Source organism: Arabidopsis thaliana, chromosome 2, assembly GCF_000001735.4.
Source record: "Arabidopsis thaliana chromosome 2, partial sequence".
NCBI lineage: Eukaryota > Viridiplantae > Streptophyta > Magnoliopsida > Brassicales > Brassicaceae > Arabidopsis > Arabidopsis thaliana.
In genome coordinates, this window is record NC_003071.7 from 15,867,268 (window position 1) to 15,891,734 (window position 24,467).

Consider the following 24,467-nt stretch of genomic DNA (forward strand, 5'->3'; position numbering starts at 1 on the left):
GGTAAGTAGATAAACCTTGTCCCATAGTGCTAACCACTATTAACTGAATCACCAACAAGCAATACCAACATAAACAAATAGTGAAAAGAGAGATAGAATCTTCTAGCAAGACTTGGCGCAGTTTAGCAAGTATGACAATGTAAATGGTGGACATCTTAAAAGTAAATCAATTTTGAATATTGACTCATCAAAACCACATTCTCCAATGAATGGTCTCTTTTTCACCACCTTAACCAAAATAAACTTGATTTGCCTGAAAGTAGGACCTCCACTTCAGTGAGGTTACTTTTTAAGAAAGAAAAAATTGGCTTAGAGTTCTCCTTTTAAGAAAGAGCTCACAGAATATAATAAAGCACATGTACCACATGCTGGTTGATTTCTTGGCCAAAGGCGAGAAATAAAGAGCTCAAATTACAGAAGCTAGAATGACTACTTTCCCACGTTTGTCATGGCAACAAGATAAATTAGACAAAGTACTTGATTGAAAATACTAACCTCCACTAAGCATCCTTCTATTTCACGTGCTTTGCTCCACGCATAGAAAGTTATAATACAGTCTCCCATTGTTATGCACTGCTAAAAACAGTAGAAGTGGGTCATATATAGGATACACATATGCTTAACAATATGGCTGTAAATCAAATGAAGCACCATGCAATGGTTGATGAGTCAGAAAATGTTACCATAAAGATCTAAAGATGACAAAAATGAACGTCGGTAAAATGGATAACCAATTAGAGCAGACCCAGTGGTCTTAAAAGTTGAACATTAATCACCATTCACCAGAGTGGCTGGAAGAAAATTGACATAAATTTATCTTGACATGAAGTCCAATCATCTAATAATTGATTTAGCGATAACGTACCACACAAAGAAGTGGCAAGAAAGCGAATTGTGGAGATCATGCCATTATCAAGTGCAAACTTTTTGACATCCAATAGACTTAAGCCATTTCATTATCATATAGATTTCCTTTATTTAGTGTATTAAATGATCACCAATGCTGATCAAGAATAACGGAATAAATAAACTTCATTAGTAAAAAAAATTGGCAAGAATTTGAACCATAGGTCCATAACCATAACCATAAATAGTGTGCTTTAGATGATGATTATGAATCAAAGGCCCATTATGATATCCAAGGCCCAAGTGAGTGAGCAATTAAGGCTTCATAAATTTGTCTGCGCCATTCAAGTAGAGTTAGGATTTCAGCTGCTCACGGCTAGCCTGCTACACCTCCCCAATTTTGTAATAAGAACACACCTTCCCCTGTTTCCGAGAAACCCTAATCTGAAAAACTTTGAGATGGGGAAAAGAGGAAGTAGCAGCGGGAGCGTTCCTATTCGGGGATTTACGAAACTTGTTACAGAATCAAGAAATAAGGGATTAACTGTGGAGGAGATTGTTGATGATCACCGTTCCAATAACCGTGAATGCGTTCGGCTGAAACGTCAAACCCTCATGATCAAAGTCAAACAAATCATAAACTCATTGAGCGAAGAAGAAGAGGAAAGTGAAGGAAGTAGGACTAAGAAAAAACAGAGGAGAGATGATTCAGAACAGAGGAATTCGGATTTATGTATATCATCATCGCCTTATTCTGCTTCATCATCCGGAAATGTATTGACATCGGAAGATAACATGCAGTTTGATGTCACCAATGATGGTTTACGTGTTTCTTACTCTAATAAATCCATGACGCCTTTTTGTGCCGATACAATGAAGAAAATGAAGATGAAAGGTATATCTAGTGAAGAGGGAAGTAAGAATTGTGATGTAGAGGTAAAAGGACCAACCTTTAAGGACTTTGGTGGGTTAACCAGTTTATAGACAATGCTTATACCAATCAATAATCCATCAACCAAAACCTATACTTGAACACAGAGACTTGCTTCCCTAAAACTGAAAACTTTGCATAATCACAATCAAACTATTCCAGATTACATACACATTATGTTCAGAGACATCAATGATCCAAACACAACAAAGAAGAACTCATACCTAAGATCCAATTTCATATCTCCCATCATTCTGCAAAGTCATATCATACACCTGAGAAGAAGAAGACCCTCCATTTCTCAATCTCCCACCATTACCACGATTTTCAGTCCTCCTCTTACCTCCATCATCACCTCTCTTCCTCACCCTACGACCACGTAACTTCTTCCCAATTTCTTCATCTTTAACCTCACTCTCATCACCATCATCAACAACAGAGCTAGATGATAATCTACCATAAGGTTTAACACTATGAACAACACCTTTAGGAAAAAACCTAGCAGAAGGCAAATCATCAACACTCTCAAACAATTGAGGACCATCTCTATCAGTCCATAAATCAAATCCACCAGGTTTCTGAAACCGATCCGCGAGTACTTTAACTTGCTCATCAGCACAAACTGAGAATAGATTCGGTGGTTTATGAATCGGTTCCCATGGTCGTTCTAGCTCAGCCACCGCCGCTTTTAGCTCGGCGCGTTTTCGCATCTCGTAGATCTGACGTTCTCTGCATAACCTTGCTTTGAGAAGCTGTTTCTGTTTCTTCGCTTGCATCCTTTTCCATTGCCATTTTGATACACCGCCGGGGAAAGTTCTCGGACCACCGCCCATACGGATGACTGTTGATTTCCGTGGCTGTGTTGGAGAGGGTTTGAGAGATAGGAGAGAGAGCTTTGATTGGAGAGAATTGAGGTCCGGTGAGAAGAACGATGTTGATTTGAAGCAGGAGAGGTTAATTCCGATCATCGTCGCCGCCATTGGAGCTGAGGAAGCCGAGCAAATTATTTTATCCGTTCCAGATTTTTTTTTTATTGTTCTTTAATATAAAATTGATTTTACAATTTTTAGGTTGACTTTTTCAGTCAACTCAATTTTCACAAAATGTTACAAAACAACTCTCTTAATTATATTCGAATGCACACACACACATATCAAATCAATAACCAAAAAACATTCCATTCTCATAGGGTTTGGTTGGTTACACTCACAAGTTATTGAATATCCCTATTCCTAAACGCCCGCCCACGGAAAACAGCGAACCCAAGAGCATGCCCGAAAATCGCGGCTAGGAAAACACCACCGTTGAAGGAAACAACAGCCAGAATCACTAGGTAGCTAAAGCCGGACTTGACGGTATACATAGCCGTGCGAAATGCAACTTTAGCAAGCTTATCGGCACCCTGTTTGATGGATGACGCGTCAGAGCACCGAGCAAGCCACTCAGCTAAGAACGCCAGAAAGAAGACGAAGATAAGTGCGAGTGCATACATCCCACGGTCAGAACCAGGCCAGCCTGAGAAGAGCACTTGGCAGTTGTAACCCCAATAGAATGTTGGGTGTAACAGTGACGGTCTATGTGGCGTTTGCGTTTGCGTTGTGGTGGTGGTGTTCCAAGCCTCTACTACGACAACGTTTTTGCTCGACAACATCTCCTTTAATTTGGTGTAAAAAGAGAATTGGGATGTCGTTGTCGTAGTGGAAATAGGAGACTCGCTAGTCTTTGCCTATAAAAAGTGTTTCGTCTTGAGAGGAAGAGACTGGTCCTACTAAATTATATGCTATGTTCATGTTATGAAGCAAACTCAAGATTTGATTGTCGGATTTTTCTTTCGAAAAGCTACACCATGTCCATCAATAAACTATTTTTGGCCGTATATTTGTAATCAAAATTCGTTTTTAAACGTATATATAAATACATTGATGCACATATCATAAGCTAAGCTAGCTAACTAAAAGTAAAGTATCTTATGGTTTAATATGTTTTTTTGTCTACGTTAGAATATTTTCTTTGCTTTTTTATATAAATTTTATCACAAGCTATTGCAAGCAATAATAAAAATATTAAATAAAATATGCTAATAAAAACCAGTAATTTTATTTTGATTCACTTAACAAGTAAATTAGTTATTTCCCCAAGCTTGTTTTCAAATAATCATCAATCTATTCTAGGCTATCTAGTGGTTAATTTGTTTTTAGACTAGGGAACAATCGATCATATGATTAGTCGATATACGAAATTTTTTGATTATGTCAACAAAAAGTGACATAAAATTTTCAGTGATAAAGGTGAGCTAGCCCATGTTACAAGAGCTAAATACTAATCCGATCCCCTCGATTCAACAGAACATTTTTAAACTTATCCAATTTATTATTATATGCTTTACGTCAAGTTTGCGTTCTTCCACGAGAGAAGCCTTAACACATGATGGAAGAGTGTAATGTTGCCCATGCCAATTGCCAAGAAACAAACAACTATGCGTCTATGCTTATGGCGGGCACCGACTAGGCCACGTTCTCTATTTCACAAGTTTAACCGCGAACACACAAAAAACAAACAACCAAAAAAAAAAAAAAAAAAAAAACTTAAGATTATGAGTTTGAAGACTTGGATGCACGAAGCATAGCAACGTTGAAGGTGAGGAGAACGATCTTTAATGGGTATAGTCCACTTTCCATCATCTAACCTTTGTTTATACGGATATTCCAACTCAAGTATAATCCACTTTAAACTTTTGTGATGAGTGAAAACTATTTCAAAACTACACTTTGCTTTTTTTATGCATTTCAAATTTCACTTTATTAATGTAAAGTGTATAAATATTTGAATAATTGGTTTTGAATCTAGATCTTAATGTCAAGGCACCTATAAAGAGAAAACATCAATTCAGTTGCAATTAAGGGCATGTAGCTATATACATTTTTTTGTTCTTCAGCCGAAACAGTACTTCAATAATGATTCAAAACACACACACAAAAAAAAAATAGATAGCGAAACAGTTATATCTTAGCCGGACCAAATTTTCCTATGAAATCACTGTCAGCTTTCTTACTCATTACCTCATGCGGCACTACCTTTGGACCACCCCGATTTGATAATCACATCCAATAGATTTCACCACGACAAGGTACTCAAATCCTCTAACTAAATGTAAGAGGAAGAAGATACAATTACCAAATTCAGTAAACTAGAGAAAACTTGCACTAAAATTATTATTTCTATAAGAAATGTTTTAAATATTTTAATTTATTAAATTAGAGTAAAAATGGATATTTAACGGAAGAGAGAGTGGAATAATTAATAAAGAATTAAATCCAGTAGTAACAGAAAACTCAAGTGTTTGGACTTCAGTGGCAGTTTTAAGTACTTTGCTTCGGTCAGAATCCTTCAAACACTGTTTCTTCATCTCCCTTCGTCTTCTACCTTTTGATTTCGCGCCACCACGCTCCAACCTTTTCGTTTTCCTCTCACTGCTTTCTCCGATCTGCCTGAGTTTCTCCGTAAGTGGTCCCTAATTCCCACTTTTTCCTCTCTCTGGTTTGGTTTGGAGTGACAAAAAGAAAAGGGAAAGTTACAATTTCGTTTTCCTTTCTCTTTCTTCTTTGGTGATCCCATTGCTAAAATTTGCTGATTTCCTTGCAAAGGTTTCTGATTCTCCTAAGTTTTAGTTAGATCTGTGATCTACTGATATCCTCTAGAGCCTCAATTCTTCAAGAGACTGTTTAGCTTTTGCTAAGAATTGAGTATGAAGTACTGAATTGTGTAATTCCAATGAATTCTCTAGTGATATTTTTATGCTTAAACTTTATGTCTTTGTTATTGCAGAGTGGTTAGTGTAAAGGTGGATGAAGAAACTAAGATTTGGTTTAGTCCCTGAATGCAGTATAGAGTCATTGCTTTGAGGTTGCTGGTAATTATTCTACCACTATGGTGAGGCAACAAAGAGCCTCTAAGGTTCATGAAGATAGACATCCCTTGTGTCAAGGTAAAGATGAGCTGGTGAAGCATGATATGTTGGATCCGCCAAGGTATCTTCGAAGAACGAAAGAAGATTTCCGCGGAAAGGCGCTGAGTTTTGGGGTTTTGGATTGGAAACAGTTTGAGAAATGGAAGGATACTAATGCAGATGGAACCAAAGAAGCGTGTTGTAGTTACGCGGAAACAGCTGCAAGTTCGTTGGAGCTAGATTTATCGACCGGTGTTGTCAAAAGATTGGAGGTAGATTCGAAGTCTCAACAAATGAGGAATCAGAGTTTCTCAGTTAGATCACAAGCATTTTCAGATGCAACGGATGCTGATACAGTGATGAGAGTGGATCAAAAGGGAAAACGAGAGCATCAACTTCTGAGTATGAAGCAGAAAGAACTAAGTCATGCCTCTGAGCTTAGCTCGTGTATCTCTCCAGGATCAGAGAAATTTAGAACAGTTGAATGTCAAGACAGAAGGCATGATGTAGAAGGCGAGTGTTCAAGTCCGGTGAGTGTGATGGAAAGAAACCAAGAGAAACCATGCTTGTTGGATCAAAACATTCCCACAATGTCATCCAAAAAGGAAAGAGATCCTTCACCTAACAGGCGGTTTAGCTTCAGTTTTAGTCAGATGAGTAGAAGTTTCAGTTCCAAAGAAAGCTCATCGTCATTGTCAAGCACATCTCATGCTTCAGCTAAATCAGGTCCTTTGACATTCACCAACTCAGTTTACACCACTCACTCGACCAGAACAAAGTCTAATGGTCACAACAGAACTAGATCAGGTCCTATATTGAAACCCAAGACCGAAAAAAATAATGTACCATCATTACAAGTGGCTTCAAAACCTTCCAACACAAGACCACCAACCAAGGAAAAGAAGCAAAGCAGCTCAAGAGTTCACGCTCTTTTACAATTCACATTGAGAAAAGGTATCAATCTGTTTCAGTTCGTTGTTGGAGACAACAGCAATAATGTTCTCGCAGCTACCATGAAGAGTTCAGATTCTTCTACACGGTCTTACACATTGTACACCGTCAACGAAGTAAAGAACAAGACCGGAAACTGGTTAAGCCGCCACAAGAACGAACATCCATTTGTACATACAATCATCGGCGAAATGAAGACTGTTACTACTTTTACTTCAGATTCATCAATCCACAAATCAGAAACTGTTTTGTTCGGTGTTGACTCGACTAATGAAGAGCTTGCAGCAATAGTTCAGACAAGAAACACAACTACAATAATACTCCCAAGTGGAGTTCACACATTGCCTAAAGACGGTAACAATTCTCCTCTCCCGTTGATTAACCGGTGGAAAACCGGTGGAGAATGTGACTGCGGTGGTTGGGACATCGGTTGCAAACTCCGTGTCCTGTCTTATAATCATACAAAGACTCAAACTTTGTCAAGCTTTCAATTGTTTGATCAGGTAAACTAACTTGTTCACTTCAAGCAGCTTTCGGGTATCGATGGTTTGAGTCATTTTTCAACAATTTGATTTGATTCTCACAGGAAAGAGACGAGCCAGCTTTCAAAATGGTGAGCCACGGCGATGAACTCCACTCTGTTGAGTTTGGCTCATCGATCTCTCTCTTGGAAGCGTTCTTTATTTCGTTAGCAGTAACTAGTCATCAGAGTTGGTGTCAGGAGGAAGAAGAAGAAGAAGTGGTTGTGATCGGAGATTGTCTGTTAAAGAGAGAAACACCGGCGAAGTACGCAACGAACCCACCGGTTTCTCCAATCGGTCGGGTCTAGAGGCAGAGAGAGTTGGGCTTAGACAGTGTTGGATCTGGTTTGGGCTGGGCTTTAATATAATTGTAATTAAGAATTACATGGCATAATTAATCGTTTAGAATTTGGGTAATGTACAAAATAGTGAAATGCATTTATGAATAATATAGTGCTTATGGTTTTTCCTATAGTCCTTTGAAAAAAATCGAACTGAAATTATTTTCAGAAAAACTCATTTCGAGACGTTTTTTCGGTTGAATCAAAACTATTTTAGATTTTAGTATTTGATGATAAAAGGAATAGAGAGGCATGTGAGGAAGAAACCGTATTTGACAGACATGCTTCGCTGCATTACCCTACGTACTCACATGCTTCTCCAAATCATATTCCTCCACGTGTAGTGTTTTTTTCTTCTTTCTCAATTAGATATAGTTAAACCTTAATTAAGTTTTGTTAAGATTTGCAAATTGGCCACTTACTTAACTCTGGTTACCCCGACATTACCTTCGAAATTTTAAATTAAAGCGTCAATAACGGTTGGTGGGTTTCATCTCGTGACCACTGACTACTTTTTAGTTTTACTTACTGAACAAAAAAGCTCTTTATCAGAATTTTGAATATACCACTTGTTTCCTATTTCGGATAAATTGATCATATAAAATTATAAAGTAAAGGTTTTTCTCTTAGAAGATAAATTTTTTTTCTCCAAATTTGCATACCATTTAAAAAATGAAAAAGACTCTTTTAAAACAAAACACAGGCTGGGACTGATAATATGATATTCTAGAATCTTTCCTGAAAAAGAAAACTTACATAGAAACTTCTTCTTACTATGAACTTTTTGTAAAAGAAAAAAAAAGGTTCGAAATGAGTGAAAATGATTTTAACGTGCATTAAACTTGTTTGATATGAATCAATTCATGTAATAGGATTGAATGCTGATAGTAACATCATACTTATTTTCTGACAATAATTTAATAAATGAGTACACTTGTTCTAAAGTTCTCTTTGAGAATTCTAGAATACAAGTCTGCTTAATCAAAAGGCTATTTTAAGATAAATGAATTTTTAAAAAGGTTAAGAAAACGTATGAAAGACTTACTGTGATGGACATATCAATCGACAGTTATTGGGAGTTTTTTTTTGGAGTAGCAAAGAAATGTAAGAAAAAATAATGAGAAGAAGATAAAAGCCAAAGTTGTGAGGCTTGTCGGACCAAAAATGGCCAAAATGCTAGCAATCCTTGAAAACAAGTGATGGTAACTGGAACACCAAAATTTAATGGGTTGATTGAATCATTGAAAGATTTGACTTTCAATATTTTTGATATTTTCCTAAGGAGACTTTTATGACTTTTCTTTCATTAGTCTCTCTAGCCAAATTTGTTTTGCACGGCTCACATTTTGCCTTCAACAATTTTCATTACTTGATCTAACATAGTTACTTCTTAAAAAGGCAAAACAAAATTTACTTTAATAGCTGAGTTTCTTTTTTGTTTCTTTACCATTTAAATCATATAGAATGGCTAACCATATTTGAAATAGTATTGAATCGAATGTATCTACCATTAGACCACCATGAATGATTTCATTTATACTCATGTATTTTACAGTTTGTTAAGTTGATTCATATACTAATTTAACAACTGATAATTGTTACACATCCATTAAGCTTTCATCAATACTTAAATTAATAGCAAAAATGAATAATTAACAGCTAAATACACCCAAATTTTACAGAAATATTCTACTCCTACAATTTCTACCAGTCACTACTCTCTAATTTTGGTATAAAAATCATATAGCTCACTATATAACAGCTATCAACCTGTAATATATAAATTCTGATAATTAATATTGGAGAATTTAGTCTAATTAGCTAAACATTTTATTCGTATAAAGAAACTTTTTTTTTCCTCGTATAAATTCTAATTTTCGTTTCGTGGTTTGAATTATACTTTTTTTGTTTTTATATATAATAATTTTCAATTCAACCGTTTCTCCGTGTTGAACTCTAGGCCTTTTTAATCTATGCCTTCATTTCTCAGATTCTTCTAAAGAAAAATTTCGCTTTTCTCTCTACTTCAAAACTTTTGATAATCTTCTTTAAACTTTCTTCTTCGATCTCTCTTTGTTAACTTTCTTTCGTTACGTCTCTCTCGTTCTCGTTATTTCTTATTCTCAGATCTTGGATTCACGACCATCTCGATCGTTGACCGTCGAATTTGGGTTCGGCTAAAAATCCAATCTTTTTTTTTCCGGTGAGAAGCTCGAGAGAGTATATAATTTAATAAAGGGTACGTACGATTTTGGTTGAGTGTTTTGATGATGTTGACCCAATTTGTTGGGGTGTGAAGTATACTTATGGAACTGATTGTCACAATACAAGAAGAACAACATCATCAACAAACAAGAATAATAAGATGACACTTTATATTCGTCGTGAATCTTCCAAGGTTCGTTGGTTTTTTCTCTTAATCCTAAGTCGAATCCTGGGTTTTTCAGATTTTTGACTGATTTGGGCTCTTTTGTTTGATAGCTATGGAAGAGATTTTGCTCTGAGATATCGACGGAGATTGGTCTTCTTGCTGAGAACTGGAAATATCTTCTCGCTGGTCTTATCTGTCAGGTTTCACCATCTTAAAACTCTATACTTTGATTCATTACTGAGAACTTTGATATGTTAGATTCGAGAGCTTTTGTAGATTTCAGAATAATTGGATCGATATTTCTTATGATGAGTGTTTAATGATGGCTGAAATGGAAAACTTAGGATACTTGTAATTATGATTGTTTTGTTAATTGTTATACATAGTAACTTTTATGAGAAAGTTTGTGCCTTTGCTTTCTCAGCTGAAACATGTGTGTTGGGTTTCGTTTTGAGTTCAACAATGTAGCATCTCCCATCTTGAGTTTCTTATGTGCAGTACATTCATGGTTTAGCTGCTAAAGGAGTTCATTATATTCATCGCCCGGGACCGACACTTCAGGATCTTGGCTTCTTTCTTCTTCCGGTTTGTCTCTTAGATATATTATCAGCTTAGCTATATGCTCTGTCCTGAGTTCACTATTCATCGGATTAGAATTGATGTCTTACTATTGCTTTGGTTTTTCCATTGTATAGGAGCTTGGTCAAGAGAGAAGCTACATAAGTGAAACCGTGTTCACTAGTGTGTTTCTTTCGTTTTTCCTGGTGAGTCTTTCGATTCTTGATAGTTTCCTCAGTATTCTAAGATTTATGTACGATTTGGCTCTCTTTCTGGTTATATGTTCTTAGTAATAGCTAAATCTTACTGTGACAGTTTTTGTATCAGATCAGCCATTACATTAGTACATTTCGATATTAACACTCCTTGTGCTTCTCTCTTGCAGTGGACTTTCCATCCATTCATTCTGAAAACCAAAAAGATATACACCGTTTTGATATGGTGCAGAGTTCTAGCATTCTTAGTTGTAAGTTCCTGCCTTAATAGTTATCGCTAGAACTATAATTTAAGCTTGTTGAGATTACTTTGTCTTGTTAATATTGAAGTTTATTGATGTTTCTGTTTTCAGGCCTGCCAGTTTCTCCGTGTTATAACTTTCTATTCAACTCAGCTTCCTGGCCCTAACTATCACTGCCGTGAGGTAAATCAACTGAGATACGTACATACACAATGTCTCATCTGTCTAATCGGTTAAGCTTAATTTTGCGCACTTTTTTCTATAGGGCTCTAAAGTTTCTAGGTTGCCATGGCCCAAAAGCGCTCTTGAGGTTCTCGAGATTAACCGTGAGTCTACTACATATTTCTCTTTCCCCAGTCCTAGATTGTGTTTACAGGCATTTCTTTGTTTGTTTATGTTCTCATGTGATGACTTTGATCTCATCAGCTCATGGGGTGATGTATGGATGCGGAGACCTGATTTTCTCATCGCACATGATATTCACTCTAGTCTTTGTCCGTACTTACCAGAAATATGGCACTAAAAGGTAAAACTTCTTTTGGCAACATCTTAAAGGCTTCTCTGTAAATCACATCTCTGCATCATTCTTTTGTTTATCCCATATCTCAGGTTCATAAAGCTGTTTGGGTGGCTCACTGCAATTGTGCAGAGCCTCTTGATCATTGCCTCTCGTAAACATTACAGTGTCGATGTAGTTGTTGCATGGTATGTTTTACTATCACACAAAAACTGACCCAATAAACATTTTCACTGAATACAGAGAGATATATTGACTTGTTGTGTTGATTCTTCCACTGTTTAGGTATACTGTGAATTTGGTGGTGTTCTGTCTAGACAAGAAATTACCAGGTTTGATCTCATAACCTTCTTCACTGAAGCTTAACACTATTTGTCTTATTTTTGCGGAGACATGGTTTCTCATATCTTCCTCAAACGTCAATACCACAGAATTACCAGATCGGACTGCTGTGTTGCTCCCAGTAATCTCAAAAGACAGAACAAAAGAAGAGAACCACAAGCTGTTGAATGGAAACGGTGTTGACCCTGCTGATTGGGTACGCATCTGCATCTGTGTTTGTTCTCCTTCTTAATCTGAACAAATCCAATAGTTTGGTCTTAAAATGTTTTTTGTTGGTGCGGGTTGTAGAGACCGAGGGCTCAGGTGAACGGGAAGATTGACAGCAACGGAGTTCACACGGATAACACAATGAATGGCGCGTGAAAAGATCTAATTATATGAAAAGATGGACAGCAACAGTGTGTAGTTTTTATCTGCTGTGATGAAGAAAATATCACAATTCTTGGCTTAAGATTTCCTTGTAAGCATTTTTTGTTATAGACTTTACAACAGTAGTCATGGATATTGTTAGCCCGTGCCACTCCGGTTTTCTGGAATTGGCAACCCACAAATGATTGTCGTCTGTGATATTAATATATATACCCAACTATATTGTGGAAAAAAAAAACAAATACCCAACTATATAAAATATATCATGATTACATGACTATATAAAAATCATCATCAACTTGCTAGAACTCGAATTACATGGGTAAAGGTCCTGTTATTTTGAGTCATTAAGTAGACAAGAATTGGTGTTTCTTTTGTTCTAGTAGATCAAGTCTCAATTGTATTCGGATCTTGAGTTATGCGGTGTTGTTTTTCCAGCACGGGAGAGGAGGAGGTTATGGGTTGGTTTTATAACGATTCAAGAGTGCGGAGGTGACTAGCTGAGTTTCGAGGAGTCTCGGGAAAAGGGAAGACGAACAAGAATGTTGTTAGCCTTCTTTACAGTGGTAGAAACCTCTATGATTTGTTTCGTTGACCAAATTCTTTTGCCTCACTCATTGTATGATCAAAGAAAGTGAAATTTTGTACCCATAATTAGTCGCATTCGGTTATCCATTCGGTTCCGGTTATATTCATTCGGTTATCAGTTTTTTCGGTTCTAAAATTTAGTATCCATTCGGTTATATCGAAAGTTCGGTTCGGTTTTGGTTCTTTCGGTTTTAAAATTTAATATCCATTCGGTTATTTTGCTTTGAATATTTTCGGTTATTTTTAGATATTTTCGATTATTTTTAGATATTTTCGGATATTTTTGGTTATTTTTGAATATGTTTACTATTTTATATATATTTCGATTATTTTTTAATTATTTAGTATAGAAATAACTAATATTTTTGAAAATATATTTATATTTCGGATATTTTCGGTTACCCAAAATATTTCAGTTATTATCTATTTGGTTTCAGTTCTTTCGGTTATATAATTTACTATCCATTCGGTTATTTTTCAATTTTTGGTTCGGTTCGGTTATTTTTGTTTCGGTTCGGTACATTCGGTTCTTGTTGTTTCCTATGGAAATCATCATGACCCTCTTGCTGAGCAGCTAAGAGTCCAATACTAACGGAAACTGCGAGGAGGAACCAGAGGAGGAAGGCTAGAAGACTGGCCATTCAGCAGGCAAAATAGCAAGCCAACACCCAACCTTCAAGTCAAAATACAAAATCCAGAGAACACAAGATAAAAGAGAAGAATCCCACAGAGATAGAGAGTGTTGATAAGGAGGGTGATAAGAAAGGTCTTCAACGCTTAGCAGCAATGGTGTAGAAGATAGATAAAAAGATAGAAAGAACGGTATGAGAAATGAAAGACCACTCAGAGAATACCATACAAACAACTTTATCAACCGATTTATTGAATTCGAGCCGGTTATACTTTAGAATTTAAGTTTTAGCTTTAAAAGTTTAGGTTAAGCTTTTCCTAATTAGGATGATAAACCGAAAGGTTAACAATATAGTTAGTGATAAATGTAAAATCTCTTACTTAACATATTGAGATTTACCAACAATGTTATGGATTTTTTTAAAATTTTTTGTTATAACCATATGAATATATATAATTCCATATTGCTGTAATTATTTCACCAGTAATTGTGGTGGTTAGTTTTGATGGTTAGTGGCTTGTTCAGTCTTTGCACATAGTCGAATGTTCAAAATGCTAAGAACATTTGTTTTTAATAAGACTCAAATAATTCAAAGACTCTCTAGTATGACCCAAATATGTAATTAGTGACTCTAATAATGCCCATAGGCGGTTAGGAATCTTAAGAAGTTGGCTAAAAGATTTGCCATACAGAATAAAAATATGAAAAAGAATAAGAATAAGAAGAGGAATATGAAAAAAAATAATAAGAAGAACCTTCATTTGTCCCTTCGACAGTAAGAAATAGAGAGTAGTGATAAGGAGGGTTAAGAGACTGATGAGAAGGGTCGTCAACTCTTCGCATAAATAATGCTGCAACATATCGATAAAAAACTAGCAACAACTGTCCAGGACATTCAAGGGCACTTAGAGAAAAGTATACAAAGCAACAGTTGATGCAGCAAATTCTAGCCGGTTGATTTCCGTTGGTCAAGACTCCAGTCTTCGGATGTTGTAGTATCTAACCACAAGCATCAATAGCACCAGCAATGATATGCATGGTAAGGTAGGTTATAGCACCACCAATGATATGCATGGTCAGGTAGGTTGTATGTCTGACAATGAAACTCTTATTCTAGATTTTGCTCATATCAGCCCCAATAGTATTCTTACTCCAGATTTTTGCTAATATCAGAAAAAAAAAAAAAAAACTGACATATTTGTAACAACAACTACAAAATGAAAATTTTATCTTTCTAGGTTTAATGTTTCTTACCGGGTGAAAATTCTATCCCTCTGAGTAACATCAGTAAAACTACTCTACGAATACCTGAACATACATATATAAATCAGAGAATATTTTCACTAAAAACCGGTCTTTTCTAAAATTTTGGCTCACTCATTCTGTTTTGAGGAAAAGAAAATTGTCAGCGGCTGCTACTAAACCCTCTTATCAAGGCACCTTTTTTTTTTTTTTTTTAATAATGTCATATCATACGATGACCTAGTGTCTTTCTTTGGGGCAAAATCATAAAGCCTATATTATTATTTAGTTGCAAAATAATCCTCCGAGAAAACTCTTATAATTTATAGATGATTTATATTTTATAGTATTTAGAGTAAGTAAGATTCTTGTGTAAGTGGGGTCAAAAATTTAGTTTATTGGTTATTGGTTCCAGAAAAGAAGATCAATGATAGAGAGAAGTTGAGGCAAATGCTATTCGTAGACTCGTAGTACATTGTCCAGTTCCTTATTCCCCAAGTAATCATCCTTGTTGCATCAAGTTGGTTTTATTTATTTCAATATTGTTACTAGGAACCGTTTTGGGCTTTAATGAGACGATGTTGTCTCTAAAGCTTTAAGCATCCTTTAAAGTAAAGTGTGTAGTTTGATTGCAATACCGTAAGTATTATTATGGGTTCAAGAAGAAGAGGAAACATGGAAATGAAAGATCCATGATATAAAGAACCCAAAAACCATACAAGCTAACACCAAATTCACCACTCTCTGTGGTTGCCATCTGTTCTCCACCACCGTTGCTCCTCCGCCTTCTCCCGCCGCTGTTTCCTCACCGTTTCTCAACTCCCTCTCTTCCATCGTTGACCCAACCATTTCGTTCGCACCGCCGACGTTCCGGGCTACCGATTGGCAAATCTCGCAGGTTCTGTTTCAAAAAAATACGTTAATTTTGTATAAAGTGAACAAAACTCTCCGGTGCATAATTATGATCAACTCTTTTTTTGTCGCAGAAAATTACGTGCTTAAATGGCTGAGAATTCTTTAGCAGATTATTTAAGCGCTTTTAGCATCTTTTGCTTTTTGATGGTAGAACTCATGTAAATAATTTACAGTTCCTAAACTATTAACATAATTACTCTGAAAAGCAAAAAAATAAAAATAAAATAAATGAAGGTATTATAACAGTGAATTTTGAGTGGTTTACCTACAATCATTTTTTTAAGCTTCACATGTTCCAATTTTACAAAAAAAAAAGTTTGACAAATTCCTTAAACTGAAAATTAATTATTAAAGAATAAGTCAATAAAAGTTTTACACACAAAAAAAGATCTCCGAAGAATCGTAACAAGACTAATTATGATCAAGTTAATCAAAACCCATAACTTGAAAATTCAAGAAAATATTTTTTTAAAAAAGAAGTAGTAAAATTACTTGTCGCCTTTGATCTTGAACCAAGTCTCAGCGCATTGTCTATGAGCAACAGCCAAATCGTCTTTACAAGAACACCCTAATTCAATCGCACCTCCACCGCTCGTTTCCACTCCCAAATGACATATCCGACAATCTTTCTCCGGCGGCGCCGTAGCATCATCATCATCTATCTCCGACGACGAGGGACTCATCACCGACGACACTTTCCTCGACTGATCTCCTTCGTATTCATACGATCCTCCAGTCGTCGAATAGAAGTAAGAGTAGCATGACATCACATCTTCACCGTCTGAATAATATACGCTGACGTCACTTCCGTCCAACGACCTCCGGTGATATCCAAAAGCTCCTCCTTGTTCTAAATCGATGTCAGTCGTCATTATTTTTGCCTAATGAATGTTTCTTTTTGTTTACAATGCCAAAGTATATAAATAAATATGGAAATGAGAATAGAATTGAAGGGATTTAAGGAAGTAAGGTTTTGGTGGATTTGGTGTTCTTTACAAAAAATATAATAAAAATTGAGTAACGAAATTGTAGGAGGAGTGAGTGAGTAGTGATGGAGCAGGAATTAATAAGCTAAAAACAGAGTGAAAGTGAAAAAAAAAAATTATTATTAAGGAAGAAGATATTGTTCTACAAGATGAAGAATAAATTTATAATTAATAATGAAAAGTATTCTTAGAGATTACACATTAAACAGAGAAAGAAAGAAAAAAAGAGAGAGAACGAGTTTTATTTATCTCAGCTTGTACCGAATTTTATATCAAAAATTTAAAGAATTTTTATTCGATGGTACAACGGAAAACCCGATTGAGTCCTCGATTCTTACTAAAACTGGAATCATACAGGGGTATTTATGTCCTTACAATGTATATTTTCTTGTTTTGGATAAACTTTGACTCATTCCCGCCTCCGACCAATTTTAATCACAGCCGGTTTTGTTTTCTTATCTTTGATTTTTGGATGGTACAAAGGCAAAATCTACGGTTTAAAATGGTACGTACTCTCCTGTTTTGAGTCATCTCTTTGTAGGAATTGGTTGTCCAATAAAAGTTATGTAATAGGAAATTCTTTGTATGTATATAAAACACCGGTAATCAAACTGTGGAAGGCTTTGTTGAAAATTGATTTTATAATTCTGTAGAAAAGAAAATTATATCTTTATCTTGAATTGAATAACTTCACCTAGGCATAGGCATAATATCCGGAACCGAATATCCGAACCGAAAAACCCAAAAAATAACCAAACCAAACCCGAATCCGATTTTTAGAATTACCCGAATGGGTCCTCGACCTCACTACCCGAAAAAACCCGAACCGAACCCGAACCGAATCTAATACCCGTGAGTATCCGAATACAAATGTAACATAAATATATTAGTTATATATATATTTGTAATATCTCAAACACCCAAAATTAAAATTATAAATCCGATTAAAATAGATTTTTTTAGTAATTCATATACATTTGGATATATTTGGGATAAAAGTAACAAATGGTATAGTTTTCTTTTAGGTAATTTAAGTATTTTGGTTACATTTGGTTGTATTTATATAAAAAGTAACAAATATATCTACGGGTAATCGGATATTTCGGGTAGATTTGAGTATATATGAGTAAAAAAACCGAATTCAACCCGAACCCAAAAATATATTGGGTAATTTTTGGTTATTTTTACATTTTTACTAAAATAACCGAACCGACCCGAACCCGAACCAAAACCGAATCGAATTTTTAGAATACCTGAATGGTTCTCAACCTCCTACCCGAATAGACCCGATACCCAAAAAAAAGACTCGATACCCGAACGGATACCCGAATGTCCACTCCTAACTTCACTTATCGTGATTTACCATAACTTCGTTTCTGGTTGAAATACCATAAAATAATTATTACTTAAGTAATCTTTGAAATATTTACTTTTTTTTTTTTGTCAAGACTTTAAAATGTTTACTCAAATGATTATCCTTTTCACTTCAGTCTTCACCACCCATATTTTCTTGCAACTAGAATCCTTTACCGATAATTAACGTGTTTTTCAAACAAACAAAAAAATTGATCGTATAGTCATAATTTCGTAATTTTCATTATCGCTAGTCTGCAACTTAATGTCGATCTATTTTACGCCAAACACAATTTTGAGAAACAAGATATGGCTATTATGTGTTTACACCATAAGGTCTATAACATCATGTGCATATATATCCAATTTTTTCTATCACTCTCAGATTCTCTTGAATTTTTTGGGTCCTAAATCTCATCCTCAATAAACACTTCATCCACAAGTGGATTTATCACAACCTTATGAATGTCATACCACTAAAATCTTTAATGAATTTAATGGTGTAATATTCTATCAATTCACAAACAAAAAAGCTGTATTATTTAATGTTAGCAATCCAAGAAAACAGATCTAAAACGTAGATTAAATTTTATTTTTATGGCGAAGAAAGATATTTCAAACAAGCAAGGAATATCTATTTATTCTTAAAGCCATACAAATTAAAACTAAAAAGAAATAGGAATCTCATTTTCCACGTCAAAATGTTGAAAGAAAGAAACAAAAAGGGTAAAACGAATTTTGATGGAAAATAAAAAACACAACAATTTATCAAGTTGGTGGGTCTGGTTCTAATGACAAGACATACCTATTTTTTGTTTCATTTGAATCTTATATTTGGAATTTTCTTCTATCCAAATGACAGATATTTTTTTAAAAGTATAAAATTCATTATCTTCCCAAGGGAGGAGATAAAGTGTGTACTAACTCAAATTCATGAGATGAAGCTCTGATGATTTGTTGTTCGTATTCAATATTTTACTAGTATGACTGGATACCTTTTAACACACACACAAAAATATTGAATACCTTTCACTAAGAATAAGTTCATCAAAATAAAATAAAATTAAGTTCATCATTCTTTATAGAACTCAAATAATTTTTTCTTGAGTGAATTTTCAACCCACAATCTAAAGAAAAAATAAGAAGTTTTCATTGTTATACTTGATGTGATTAGACTCATTGCAAATCATTTTTCAAGTATAAGAGGTTAAAATATTAATTAAAACAATTATTAAATCTAAAATTCCAAAATGTGAAAAATTCTTACATACATTTCATAACTAGGACACATGAGGTTAAGTTAAAATCACCTCGTACGAGTGTTGCTCATATTTTCTGCCCAATTTCTTTCTTATCTTTTTGACTCGTTATGTTTTGTTTCTTAATAAACATCGAAAAGGACAAGACAAGTAGTTGCTCTGTCTCAACAGTTTCATGTTCAAAACTGGAAAAGTTGTTTACACAAGACCAGAAACTGGAAGTATTTGAATGATATGTTTTGTTCAACAGAAACATTTGGCTGGTGGCCCAAATTAGGTGGACAGAATAAAAAGTGGAGAAGCTGGACAAGTACGTACTTGGTTTGATTCAGATAAGTTTTGGTGGTAGATCAAATAGAGAGACATGAACTGTAAATTACAAGTTAATTCTACTTTTATCAATAGTCAAGTAGAGAATTGAGCTACAGAACTACTATACTAAGAGGAAATAATTAATAATGTATTTAACTTACATTTATAAACTAGTTAAGAGCTAAGCAAAAGGTCTAAGTTATTGTTGATTAGCTCTCAAAATGCATATAAGCGTGGTGGACAACTCGGAGGATCGAATCAGTCAAGTGTGACTCTCTGTCTGCAATTCTTGGCTGCAGATAGAAGAAAAAATTGTCATGTTAGGAAGAAAAGATACATACTGAGATCTGTGGTATGGTTATGTCACAGTGCATGAGAAAGAGAAATTACCAGGACTTAAGATTCGTAGGCATTTTGTTATGGACTTTACAGTAGTCATAGAGTCAGATCCTGCAAATTGAAACAGTAAGAGTTTATCAGTGAAAACAGCTATAGGAGTTTTATATTTAAAATGTTACGTGAAGATTGGACTAAACCAACCTTGTGTGTTCATGTCTTTCCCTTGAATCATTTCTGTTACTGTTGATGTATACTCTGATACAACCTGGTCAGGCTCTAGATTCGTGTTTCTTGATTCAGGAGATGACCTGTGATACAGAATTGAATCTAATAAGTAAAATGATAGTAGATAATTAGAATTTTCAGATAGTTATTAAGCCAAAGAGAAGAATATACCCTGAAGCAGTCTCTATGTGGAAATTTGATGGCTGTGGTAGGGAATGGTTTGACATTTCTTCACAACCAATATCAAAATCGAATAGTAGCTCCGAAAATGAAAAGTCTTCACTCAGAAGATCTATATTGGAAAAATCAATGTCAAATAAATCAGCTTCTGCTTCAGAGCCAGATGAGGAAGTTGAAACCATATCCACAGTGGCAGGTGCGTCTAAGTGCATTGTGGCTTCAGTATCATCGAAGTTGAGCCTTCCTTTCACATGATCTCTTTTACTCGACATTTTCAGATTAGACTTAACTGGCGAAAAAGAAGAAACCGTATGGCTCCTCTCCACTGTATAAGAAGCAATTTGTTTGAGAGGACTGACTGTGATTCTCTCCTTAGTAACAATTGTGCAGTTTGTAGGAGTCACTTCTTTATCACTCTGAGGAGATACTTTCTGTTGTGGTGTCCTAGGACAAGTTGAGTTGCTCGGAGGAGACGTGCCTGATTTGTCAAACAAACACTTTGCCACACTTGATGTAAGATCAGACGACTCATTAGTAGCTACACCATTGTTCAATGGCGTTTGCATTTCAGATGGTGTTTGAAATGTCAAGTAATTAGCAGCTTGTGGGATCTTTTTCATACCTAGTATAAGACAAGAAGACAAAATAAGTTTTAAGGATAATGAATACTTAAAGGTATCATCATCACATCAATGTAAGTATATAATGAATAAACATTAGTACAACTACCTTTCCTAGAAACAGAAGGAGCTCCTACAGAAACTTCAGGACTCTTTCTCTTTTTGGTTATAGACTGAGTGATACAAGGTCCTGTGAAATTCCCAACTCTTTTGTTTCCTGGTAATGATACTGTCATAGCATTTTGTGTATTGTACACAGTGCAGCCTGGAGATAAGAACATGTCATTAGTTCCTGATAACATCAACTTATACAACCATCCTTCCAATGAAGAATATCTGGAAAACAAATCAACCAAGTGGCGATTTTGGTGACCAAGTCTAAAGTCTATGTCATTGCAGCAAAAACTACTGTGTATAACCCACAATTGCAAAACCATAATCAATGATAACCAAATAACAGCTTCAATCACAAACCAGAGCATGTGGGAATCAAGATCAACACAAACTTAATGATAGTGACAATTCCAATTTAGTTCCAGAATAAACCAAAAGCAGTAGTAATATTCAATTACCTGAAGAAGAGACGCCGAAATTGTTCTGTTTAGAAGTAGAAGCAACTACTTGTTTATCCATGGGAGCTGCCGACGTAATCACCGGAGGAGGAGGAGGAGCTGCGGCGGTGGAGGAGTTATAAGCATTCATCACATCTTGCATCCCATTCAATAGATTCTGAACTCGAGTTTTCTCTTGATCCAGTTTCGATTTCTCCTGATCCATCACAATCTTCTCCTTCTTGAGACGAATGTATTCGTTTAAAATCTCATTCAAAGGTAACAAACTATTCGGAACCTGCGAAATCAGAAAACTATAAGACTCTCACAAATAGATGAATCGAATTTTGGAATTGGAAAATTGGGAATTTCTCTAGGTGCTTACTTCGCGAACTGGAGAATTAGAGATGAGAGAAGAAGCTTCAGATCTGAAAAGTGATCTGGTTTTTGAAAAGCGATTATCGCAGAGGTATCGATCGACGAGGAAGGCGACTTGAATCGGAGTAACTTCACCATTGCCTATTATACGCTCTGAAGTCTTGGATCTGTTTGATCTCGCCATTTCTCCGAAAACACTAATGATCGGAATGTGAAGAAGCGGAGGAGAGGGAGAGAGAAGTTGATTAGAAGAAGAAGAAGAAGAAGGTAAAGGACTAGCGGGAGATTTTAGAAGCTTTGGAATTGGAACGGTTTATTTCGATTTTCCCGGGAGATTTCTTGTGGCGGGTGATGCCAAATTTTTTGTAAGGGACAAAATTGGAAAACCATATATTGTTATGGAACCGTTCGATTTTAAGATTTTTGCGATTAGCTATTTTGGACCGTCTGGTTTCGGCTGGTTCGTTGGTTTCTTTATCTGGATAACTTTAGTCAAAATTTCGGTTCAATTTAAACTATGGTTTTTTTTTATCTTGATAACTTTGGTAGAAATTTATGTAATTTGGGTTTAACTACTTTGTACTGTCTGGTTTGATAAATCATTCTTACACTACAGTTTCTGAAACTGCAGTTAGTTCTACTGGTTAAGGTGCTGAGAGTAAGAAAACCAGTTCATGGGTTCGATCATTCCTTGCAAAATTTTTGATTTTTGTTTTCTTCAACAAGGCTTTCTTTTGTTTTTTTTGGCTTGCGCTTTTGTGCCTTGTGTGCTTGTGGCAATCAAAAGCCTAACTAAAGGGCTTAATTTGAGTCAGGTTTGGTTCAATCATATACAAGTTCACAATTTGCATCAGCCGAGCTCTGTTGCAGTTTTTTTTCTTCTTTCGAACACGCCAATCATATTAATGCATTACTCTTATGAATATGTTCAGTATAACACTACTCGTTAATTTTTTTTATTTTTTTTTATTTTTTTTCGGACACTACTCGTTAATTAAGAATCCAAAAACTAACATTAAGAACAAAACAACAAGCCATTGTCATAAACACTATCAATTGAAATTAGGCTAATATCAGATCTCAGCGTTTTCTGTTTAGTGTCTGCAACTCCTATTTCGGAGATTTTAAGATAGATAACGCAGTTTAATATGACATCATCGATCTGATTCTATCCATCAACCAATCCAGATTTAAAACAACTGATTGAAAAACATTGGATAATTGATTGAAAAACATTGGATCTCAGGTTTTTCATGATTTGTCTTCAAATCCTTATAGGAGATTTGCAGAAAGATAACGCAGTATTTTAACTAATCAATCATCGATCCAATCCTAACAGTCTAACACGAAGCAAAATCGAGCAAAGAAGACAAAAAAAGTAATGAGCATCTCAGACATCGAAAACCCCATTTGTTTCTTCACTAGCAATCAAAGTGCAAGGATAACAATTTTTTCATGGATTCATCACCGATGCTCTCTTATCAAAACATAAACCAAAAGAAAACAAGATCGAATAAGAAAATCTATCAAAACCCTAGCTTAATCAGACAAATCGACGAACAGATTCTAAGATTCAATGGCTCGAGAAAATTATTTATATAAGCCGCCGAAGACAAAACCCTACTCTTCTGTTTGGTAACAGATATATCCTTTGAGACGCAAACTACCTGCCGTTTTCTAAAAACAACTACGCACCGTTTTGTCTAAAACAAAGTCGTTTTTTAGACCACCGAGAATAGTCTCTCATCTTTGTCGTGTAACCTGAACCTCCACGTAACGAAAGAATGCTCTGAACCACAAAAACCAGAAACGTGTCAAACTGCTTCTGTAAATTTAGTCATAAAGCAAATAATTAACCATGACGCGTCTCTGATTTTTCAAACAAAAAAAGCCAAAAATTCGATTTGAGTTTATCATATCTTCTTCTATAAATAAATTGAAATATTTTTATACACATACGTTGTCAAATGCTAACCACACGTTTGCGTTTAGTAACCGAAAGAACCAAACTGATAAATACTACTTCTCCTATGAGAATAGTTTTTGGTAAAACTTACATAATGGGAATGGTTTTTGGTAAAATCGCTGTAGAGACTCCTAAATACACGGTGACTAAATCCGGTGACGGTTATGAGATCCGTGAATATCCACCAGCGGTTGCGGCGGAGGTTACATACGATGCGTCGGAGTTCAAAGGTGATAAAGACGGAGGCTTTCAGCTTTTGGCTAAGTACATAGGTGTGTTTGGCAAACCGGAGAATGAGAAACCGGAGAAAATTGCTATGACTGCACCGGTGATCACTAAGGAAGGTGAGAAGATTGCGATGACTGCTCCGGTGATTACTAAGGAGAGTGAGAAGATTGAGATGACTTCTCCGGTTGTAACTAAGGAAGGTGGTGGAGAAGGAAGGAAGAAGTTGGTGACGATGCAGTTTTTGTTGCCGTCGATGTATAAGAAGGCGGAGGAGGCACCACGTCCAACGGATGAGAGGGTTGTGATTAAGGAGGAAGGAGGGAGGAAGTATGGTGTGATTAAGTTTAGTGGTATAGCGTCGGAGAGTGTGGTGAGTGAGAAGGTGAAGAAGCTGAGTAGTCATCTTGAGAAAGATGGGTTTAAGATCACCGGAGATTTCGTTCTTGCTAGGTATAATCCTCCATGGACGTTACCACCGTTTAGGACCAATGAGGTCATGATTCCTGTTGAATGAATTTGATTCAAAGTTTCCTGCTTTTGGTTT

The 24,467-nt window shown here is 35.6% G+C and overlaps 8 protein-coding genes, 2 long non-coding RNA genes and 4 other non-coding genes across 20 annotated transcripts; 5 read left to right on the top strand and 9 right to left on the bottom strand.

The window, feature by feature from the left end:
- The first annotated feature begins 371 nt into the window (after nt 1-371).
- On the top strand, nt 372-574 carry AT2G08890. The gene has a single exon (NR_140427.1). It is a non-coding gene; the product is annotated as an other RNA (long non-coding RNA).
- Nucleotides 575-1,072: 498 nt separating this feature from the next.
- emb1513 (copper ion transmembrane transporter) lies at nt 1,073-2,804 on the bottom strand. Its single transcript, NM_129348.4, has 2 exons — nt 1,797-2,804; nt 1,073-1,702 (listed from the first exon to the last, which is right to left on the bottom strand). Exon 1 carries the CDS (start codon nt 2,755-2,757, stop codon nt 2,002-2,004), a length of 756 nt encoding a protein of 251 aa, NP_565874.1. The 5' UTR covers nt 2,758-2,804; the 3' UTR covers nt 1,073-1,702; nt 1,797-2,001.
- AT2G37910 (cation/hydrogen exchanger, putative (CHX21)) lies at nt 1,132-1,830 on the top strand (the record flags this gene model as incomplete). The annotated part of the gene is made up of 1 exon (NM_129347.1): nt 1,132-1,830. The coding sequence occupies one exon, from the start codon at nt 1,132-1,134 to the stop codon at nt 1,828-1,830; it is 699 nt and encodes a 232-aa protein (NP_181327.1).
- A 5-nt stretch (nt 2,805-2,809) lies between the features above and the next one.
- Nucleotides 2,810-3,487, bottom strand: COPT4 (copper transporter 4). Its single transcript, NM_179958.2, has one exon. It carries the CDS (start codon nt 3,426-3,428, stop codon nt 2,991-2,993), a length of 438 nt encoding a protein of 145 aa, NP_850289.1. The 5' UTR covers nt 3,429-3,487; the 3' UTR covers nt 2,810-2,990.
- Nucleotides 3,488-5,079: 1,592 nt separating this feature from the next.
- On the top strand, nt 5,080-7,705 carry AT2G37930 (hypothetical protein (DUF3527)). 4 transcript variants are annotated; one of them, NM_001336680.1, is made up of 3 exons: nt 5,080-5,277; nt 5,603-7,177; nt 7,261-7,705. In NM_001336680.1, exons 2-3 carry the CDS (start codon nt 5,705-5,707, stop codon nt 7,501-7,503), a joined length of 1,716 nt encoding a protein of 571 aa, NP_001325201.1. In that variant the 5' UTR covers nt 5,080-5,277; nt 5,603-5,704; the 3' UTR covers nt 7,504-7,705. The 4 variants fall into 4 exon arrangements, with proteins under 4 accessions (NP_001325201.1, NP_001325199.1, NP_001325200.1 ...); NM_001336681.1 differs by having other exon boundaries at nt 5,104-5,520; NM_001336679.1 differs by having other exon boundaries at nt 5,603-7,705.
- A 1,744-nt stretch (nt 7,706-9,449) lies between these two features.
- On the top strand, nt 9,450-12,836 carry AtIPCS2 (Inositol phosphorylceramide synthase 2). Of its 2 annotated transcripts, NM_001336682.1 has the most exons (13): nt 9,450-9,934; nt 10,018-10,107; nt 10,406-10,492; nt 10,603-10,671; nt 10,851-10,931; nt 11,034-11,105; nt 11,188-11,248; nt 11,349-11,448; nt 11,532-11,627; nt 11,725-11,771; nt 11,871-11,977; nt 12,070-12,241; nt 12,589-12,836. In NM_001336682.1, the coding sequence occupies exons 1-12, from the start codon at nt 9,902-9,904 to the stop codon at nt 12,142-12,144; spliced, it is 918 nt and encodes a 305-aa protein (NP_001324467.1). In that variant the 5' UTR covers nt 9,450-9,901; the 3' UTR covers nt 12,145-12,241; nt 12,589-12,836. The 2 variants fall into 2 exon arrangements, with proteins under 2 accessions (NP_001324467.1, NP_565875.1); NM_129350.4 differs by having other exon boundaries at nt 9,451-9,934; nt 12,070-12,806.
- A 456-nt stretch (nt 12,837-13,292) lies between these two features.
- AT2G08895 lies at nt 13,293-13,607 on the bottom strand. The gene is made up of 2 exons (NR_140428.1): nt 13,467-13,607; nt 13,293-13,369 (listed from the first exon to the last, which is right to left on the bottom strand). It is a non-coding gene; the product is annotated as an other RNA (long non-coding RNA).
- Nucleotides 13,608-15,027: 1,420 nt separating this feature from the next.
- On the bottom strand, nt 15,028-16,746 carry AT2G37950 (RING/FYVE/PHD zinc finger superfamily protein). The gene is made up of 2 exons (NM_129351.2): nt 16,019-16,746; nt 15,028-15,512 (listed from the first exon to the last, which is right to left on the bottom strand). Exons 1-2 carry the CDS (start codon nt 16,396-16,398, stop codon nt 15,269-15,271), a joined length of 624 nt encoding a protein of 207 aa, NP_181331.1. The 5' UTR covers nt 16,399-16,746; the 3' UTR covers nt 15,028-15,268.
- Nucleotides 16,747-19,280: 2,534 nt separating this feature from the next.
- AT2G37960 (myosin-M heavy protein) lies at nt 19,281-21,991 on the bottom strand. Of its 2 annotated transcripts, NM_129352.2 has the most exons (8): nt 21,737-21,953; nt 21,373-21,649; nt 20,910-21,065; nt 20,172-20,802; nt 19,977-20,083; nt 19,827-19,886; nt 19,598-19,729; nt 19,281-19,493 (listed from the first exon to the last, which is right to left on the bottom strand). In NM_129352.2, exons 1-7 carry the CDS (start codon nt 21,911-21,913, stop codon nt 19,695-19,697), a joined length of 1,443 nt encoding a protein of 480 aa, NP_181332.2. In that variant the 5' UTR covers nt 21,914-21,953; the 3' UTR covers nt 19,281-19,493; nt 19,598-19,694. The 2 variants fall into 2 exon arrangements, with proteins under 2 accessions (NP_181332.2, NP_001118466.1); NM_001124994.2 differs by having other exon boundaries at nt 19,446-19,729; nt 21,737-21,991.
- An 811-nt stretch (nt 21,992-22,802) lies between these two features.
- On the bottom strand, nt 22,803-22,895 carry AT2G08900. Its single transcript, NR_140429.1, has one exon. It is a non-coding gene; the product is annotated as an other RNA (small nucleolar RNA).
- Nucleotides 22,896-22,963: 68 nt separating this feature from the next.
- On the bottom strand, nt 22,964-23,060 carry AT2G08905. Its single transcript, NR_140430.1, has one exon. It is a non-coding gene; the product is annotated as an other RNA (small nucleolar RNA).
- A 52-nt stretch (nt 23,061-23,112) lies between these two features.
- Nucleotides 23,113-23,206, bottom strand: AT2G08910. Its single transcript, NR_140431.1, has one exon. It is a non-coding gene; the product is annotated as an other RNA (small nucleolar RNA).
- A 146-nt stretch (nt 23,207-23,352) lies between these two features.
- AT2G08915 lies at nt 23,353-24,273 on the bottom strand. Of its 2 annotated transcripts, NR_140432.1 has the most exons (2): nt 23,787-23,809; nt 23,353-23,518 (listed from the first exon to the last, which is right to left on the bottom strand). The 2 variants fall into 2 exon arrangements; NR_140433.1 differs by lacking the exons at nt 23,353-23,518; nt 23,787-23,809 and adding an exon at nt 24,046-24,273.
- On the top strand, nt 23,602-24,437 carry SOUL-1 (SOUL heme-binding family protein; the record flags this gene model as incomplete). The annotated part of the gene is made up of 1 exon (NM_129353.4): nt 23,602-24,437. Exon 1 carries the CDS (start codon nt 23,697-23,699, stop codon nt 24,435-24,437), a length of 741 nt encoding a protein of 246 aa, NP_565876.3. The 5' UTR covers nt 23,602-23,696.
- Nucleotides 24,438-24,467: the final 30 nt, after the last annotated feature.

Coding starts and splice junctions, on each gene's coding strand:
- COPT4 (NM_179958.2), bottom strand. CDS start 3,428: ATGTTGTCGAGCAAAAACGTTGTCGTAGTAGAGGCTTGGAACACCACC.
- AT2G37930 (NM_001336680.1), top strand. CDS start 5,705: ATGGTGAGGCAACAAAGAGCCTCTAAGGTTCATGAAGATAGACATCCC. Junction 7,178..7,260: donor GCTTTCAATTGTTTGATCAG/GTAAACTAACTT, acceptor TGATTCTCACAG/GAAAGAGACGAGCCAGCTTT.
- emb1513 (NM_129348.4), bottom strand. CDS start 2,757: ATGGCGGCGACGATGATCGGAATTAACCTCTCCTGCTTCAAATCAACA.
- AtIPCS2 (NM_001336682.1), top strand. CDS start 9,902: ATGACACTTTATATTCGTCGTGAATCTTCCAAG. Junction 10,108..10,405: donor TCGCTGGTCTTATCTGTCAG/GTTTCACCATCT, acceptor TCTTATGTGCAG/TACATTCATGGTTTAGCTGC. Junction 11,449..11,531: donor CAGAAATATGGCACTAAAAG/GTAAAACTTCTT, acceptor CCCATATCTCAG/GTTCATAAAGCTGTTTGGGT.
- AT2G37960 (NM_129352.2), bottom strand. CDS start 21,913: ATGGCGAGATCAAACAGATCCAAGACTTCAGAGCGTATAATAGGCAAT. Junction 21,066..21,372: donor TTTCGGCGTCTCTTCTTCAG/GTAATTGAATAT, acceptor TCTTATCTCCAG/GCTGCACTGTGTACAATACA. Junction 19,730..19,826: donor CCTACGAATCTTAAGTCCTG/GTAATTTCTCTT, acceptor TTCTATCTGCAG/CCAAGAATTGCAGACAGAGA.
- AT2G37950 (NM_129351.2), bottom strand. CDS start 16,398: ATGACGACTGACATCGATTTAGAACAAGGAGGAGCTTTTGGATATCAC. Junction 15,513..16,018: donor TTCAAGATCAAAGGCGACAA/GTAATTTTACTA, acceptor TTTTTGAAACAG/AACCTGCGAGATTTGCCAAT.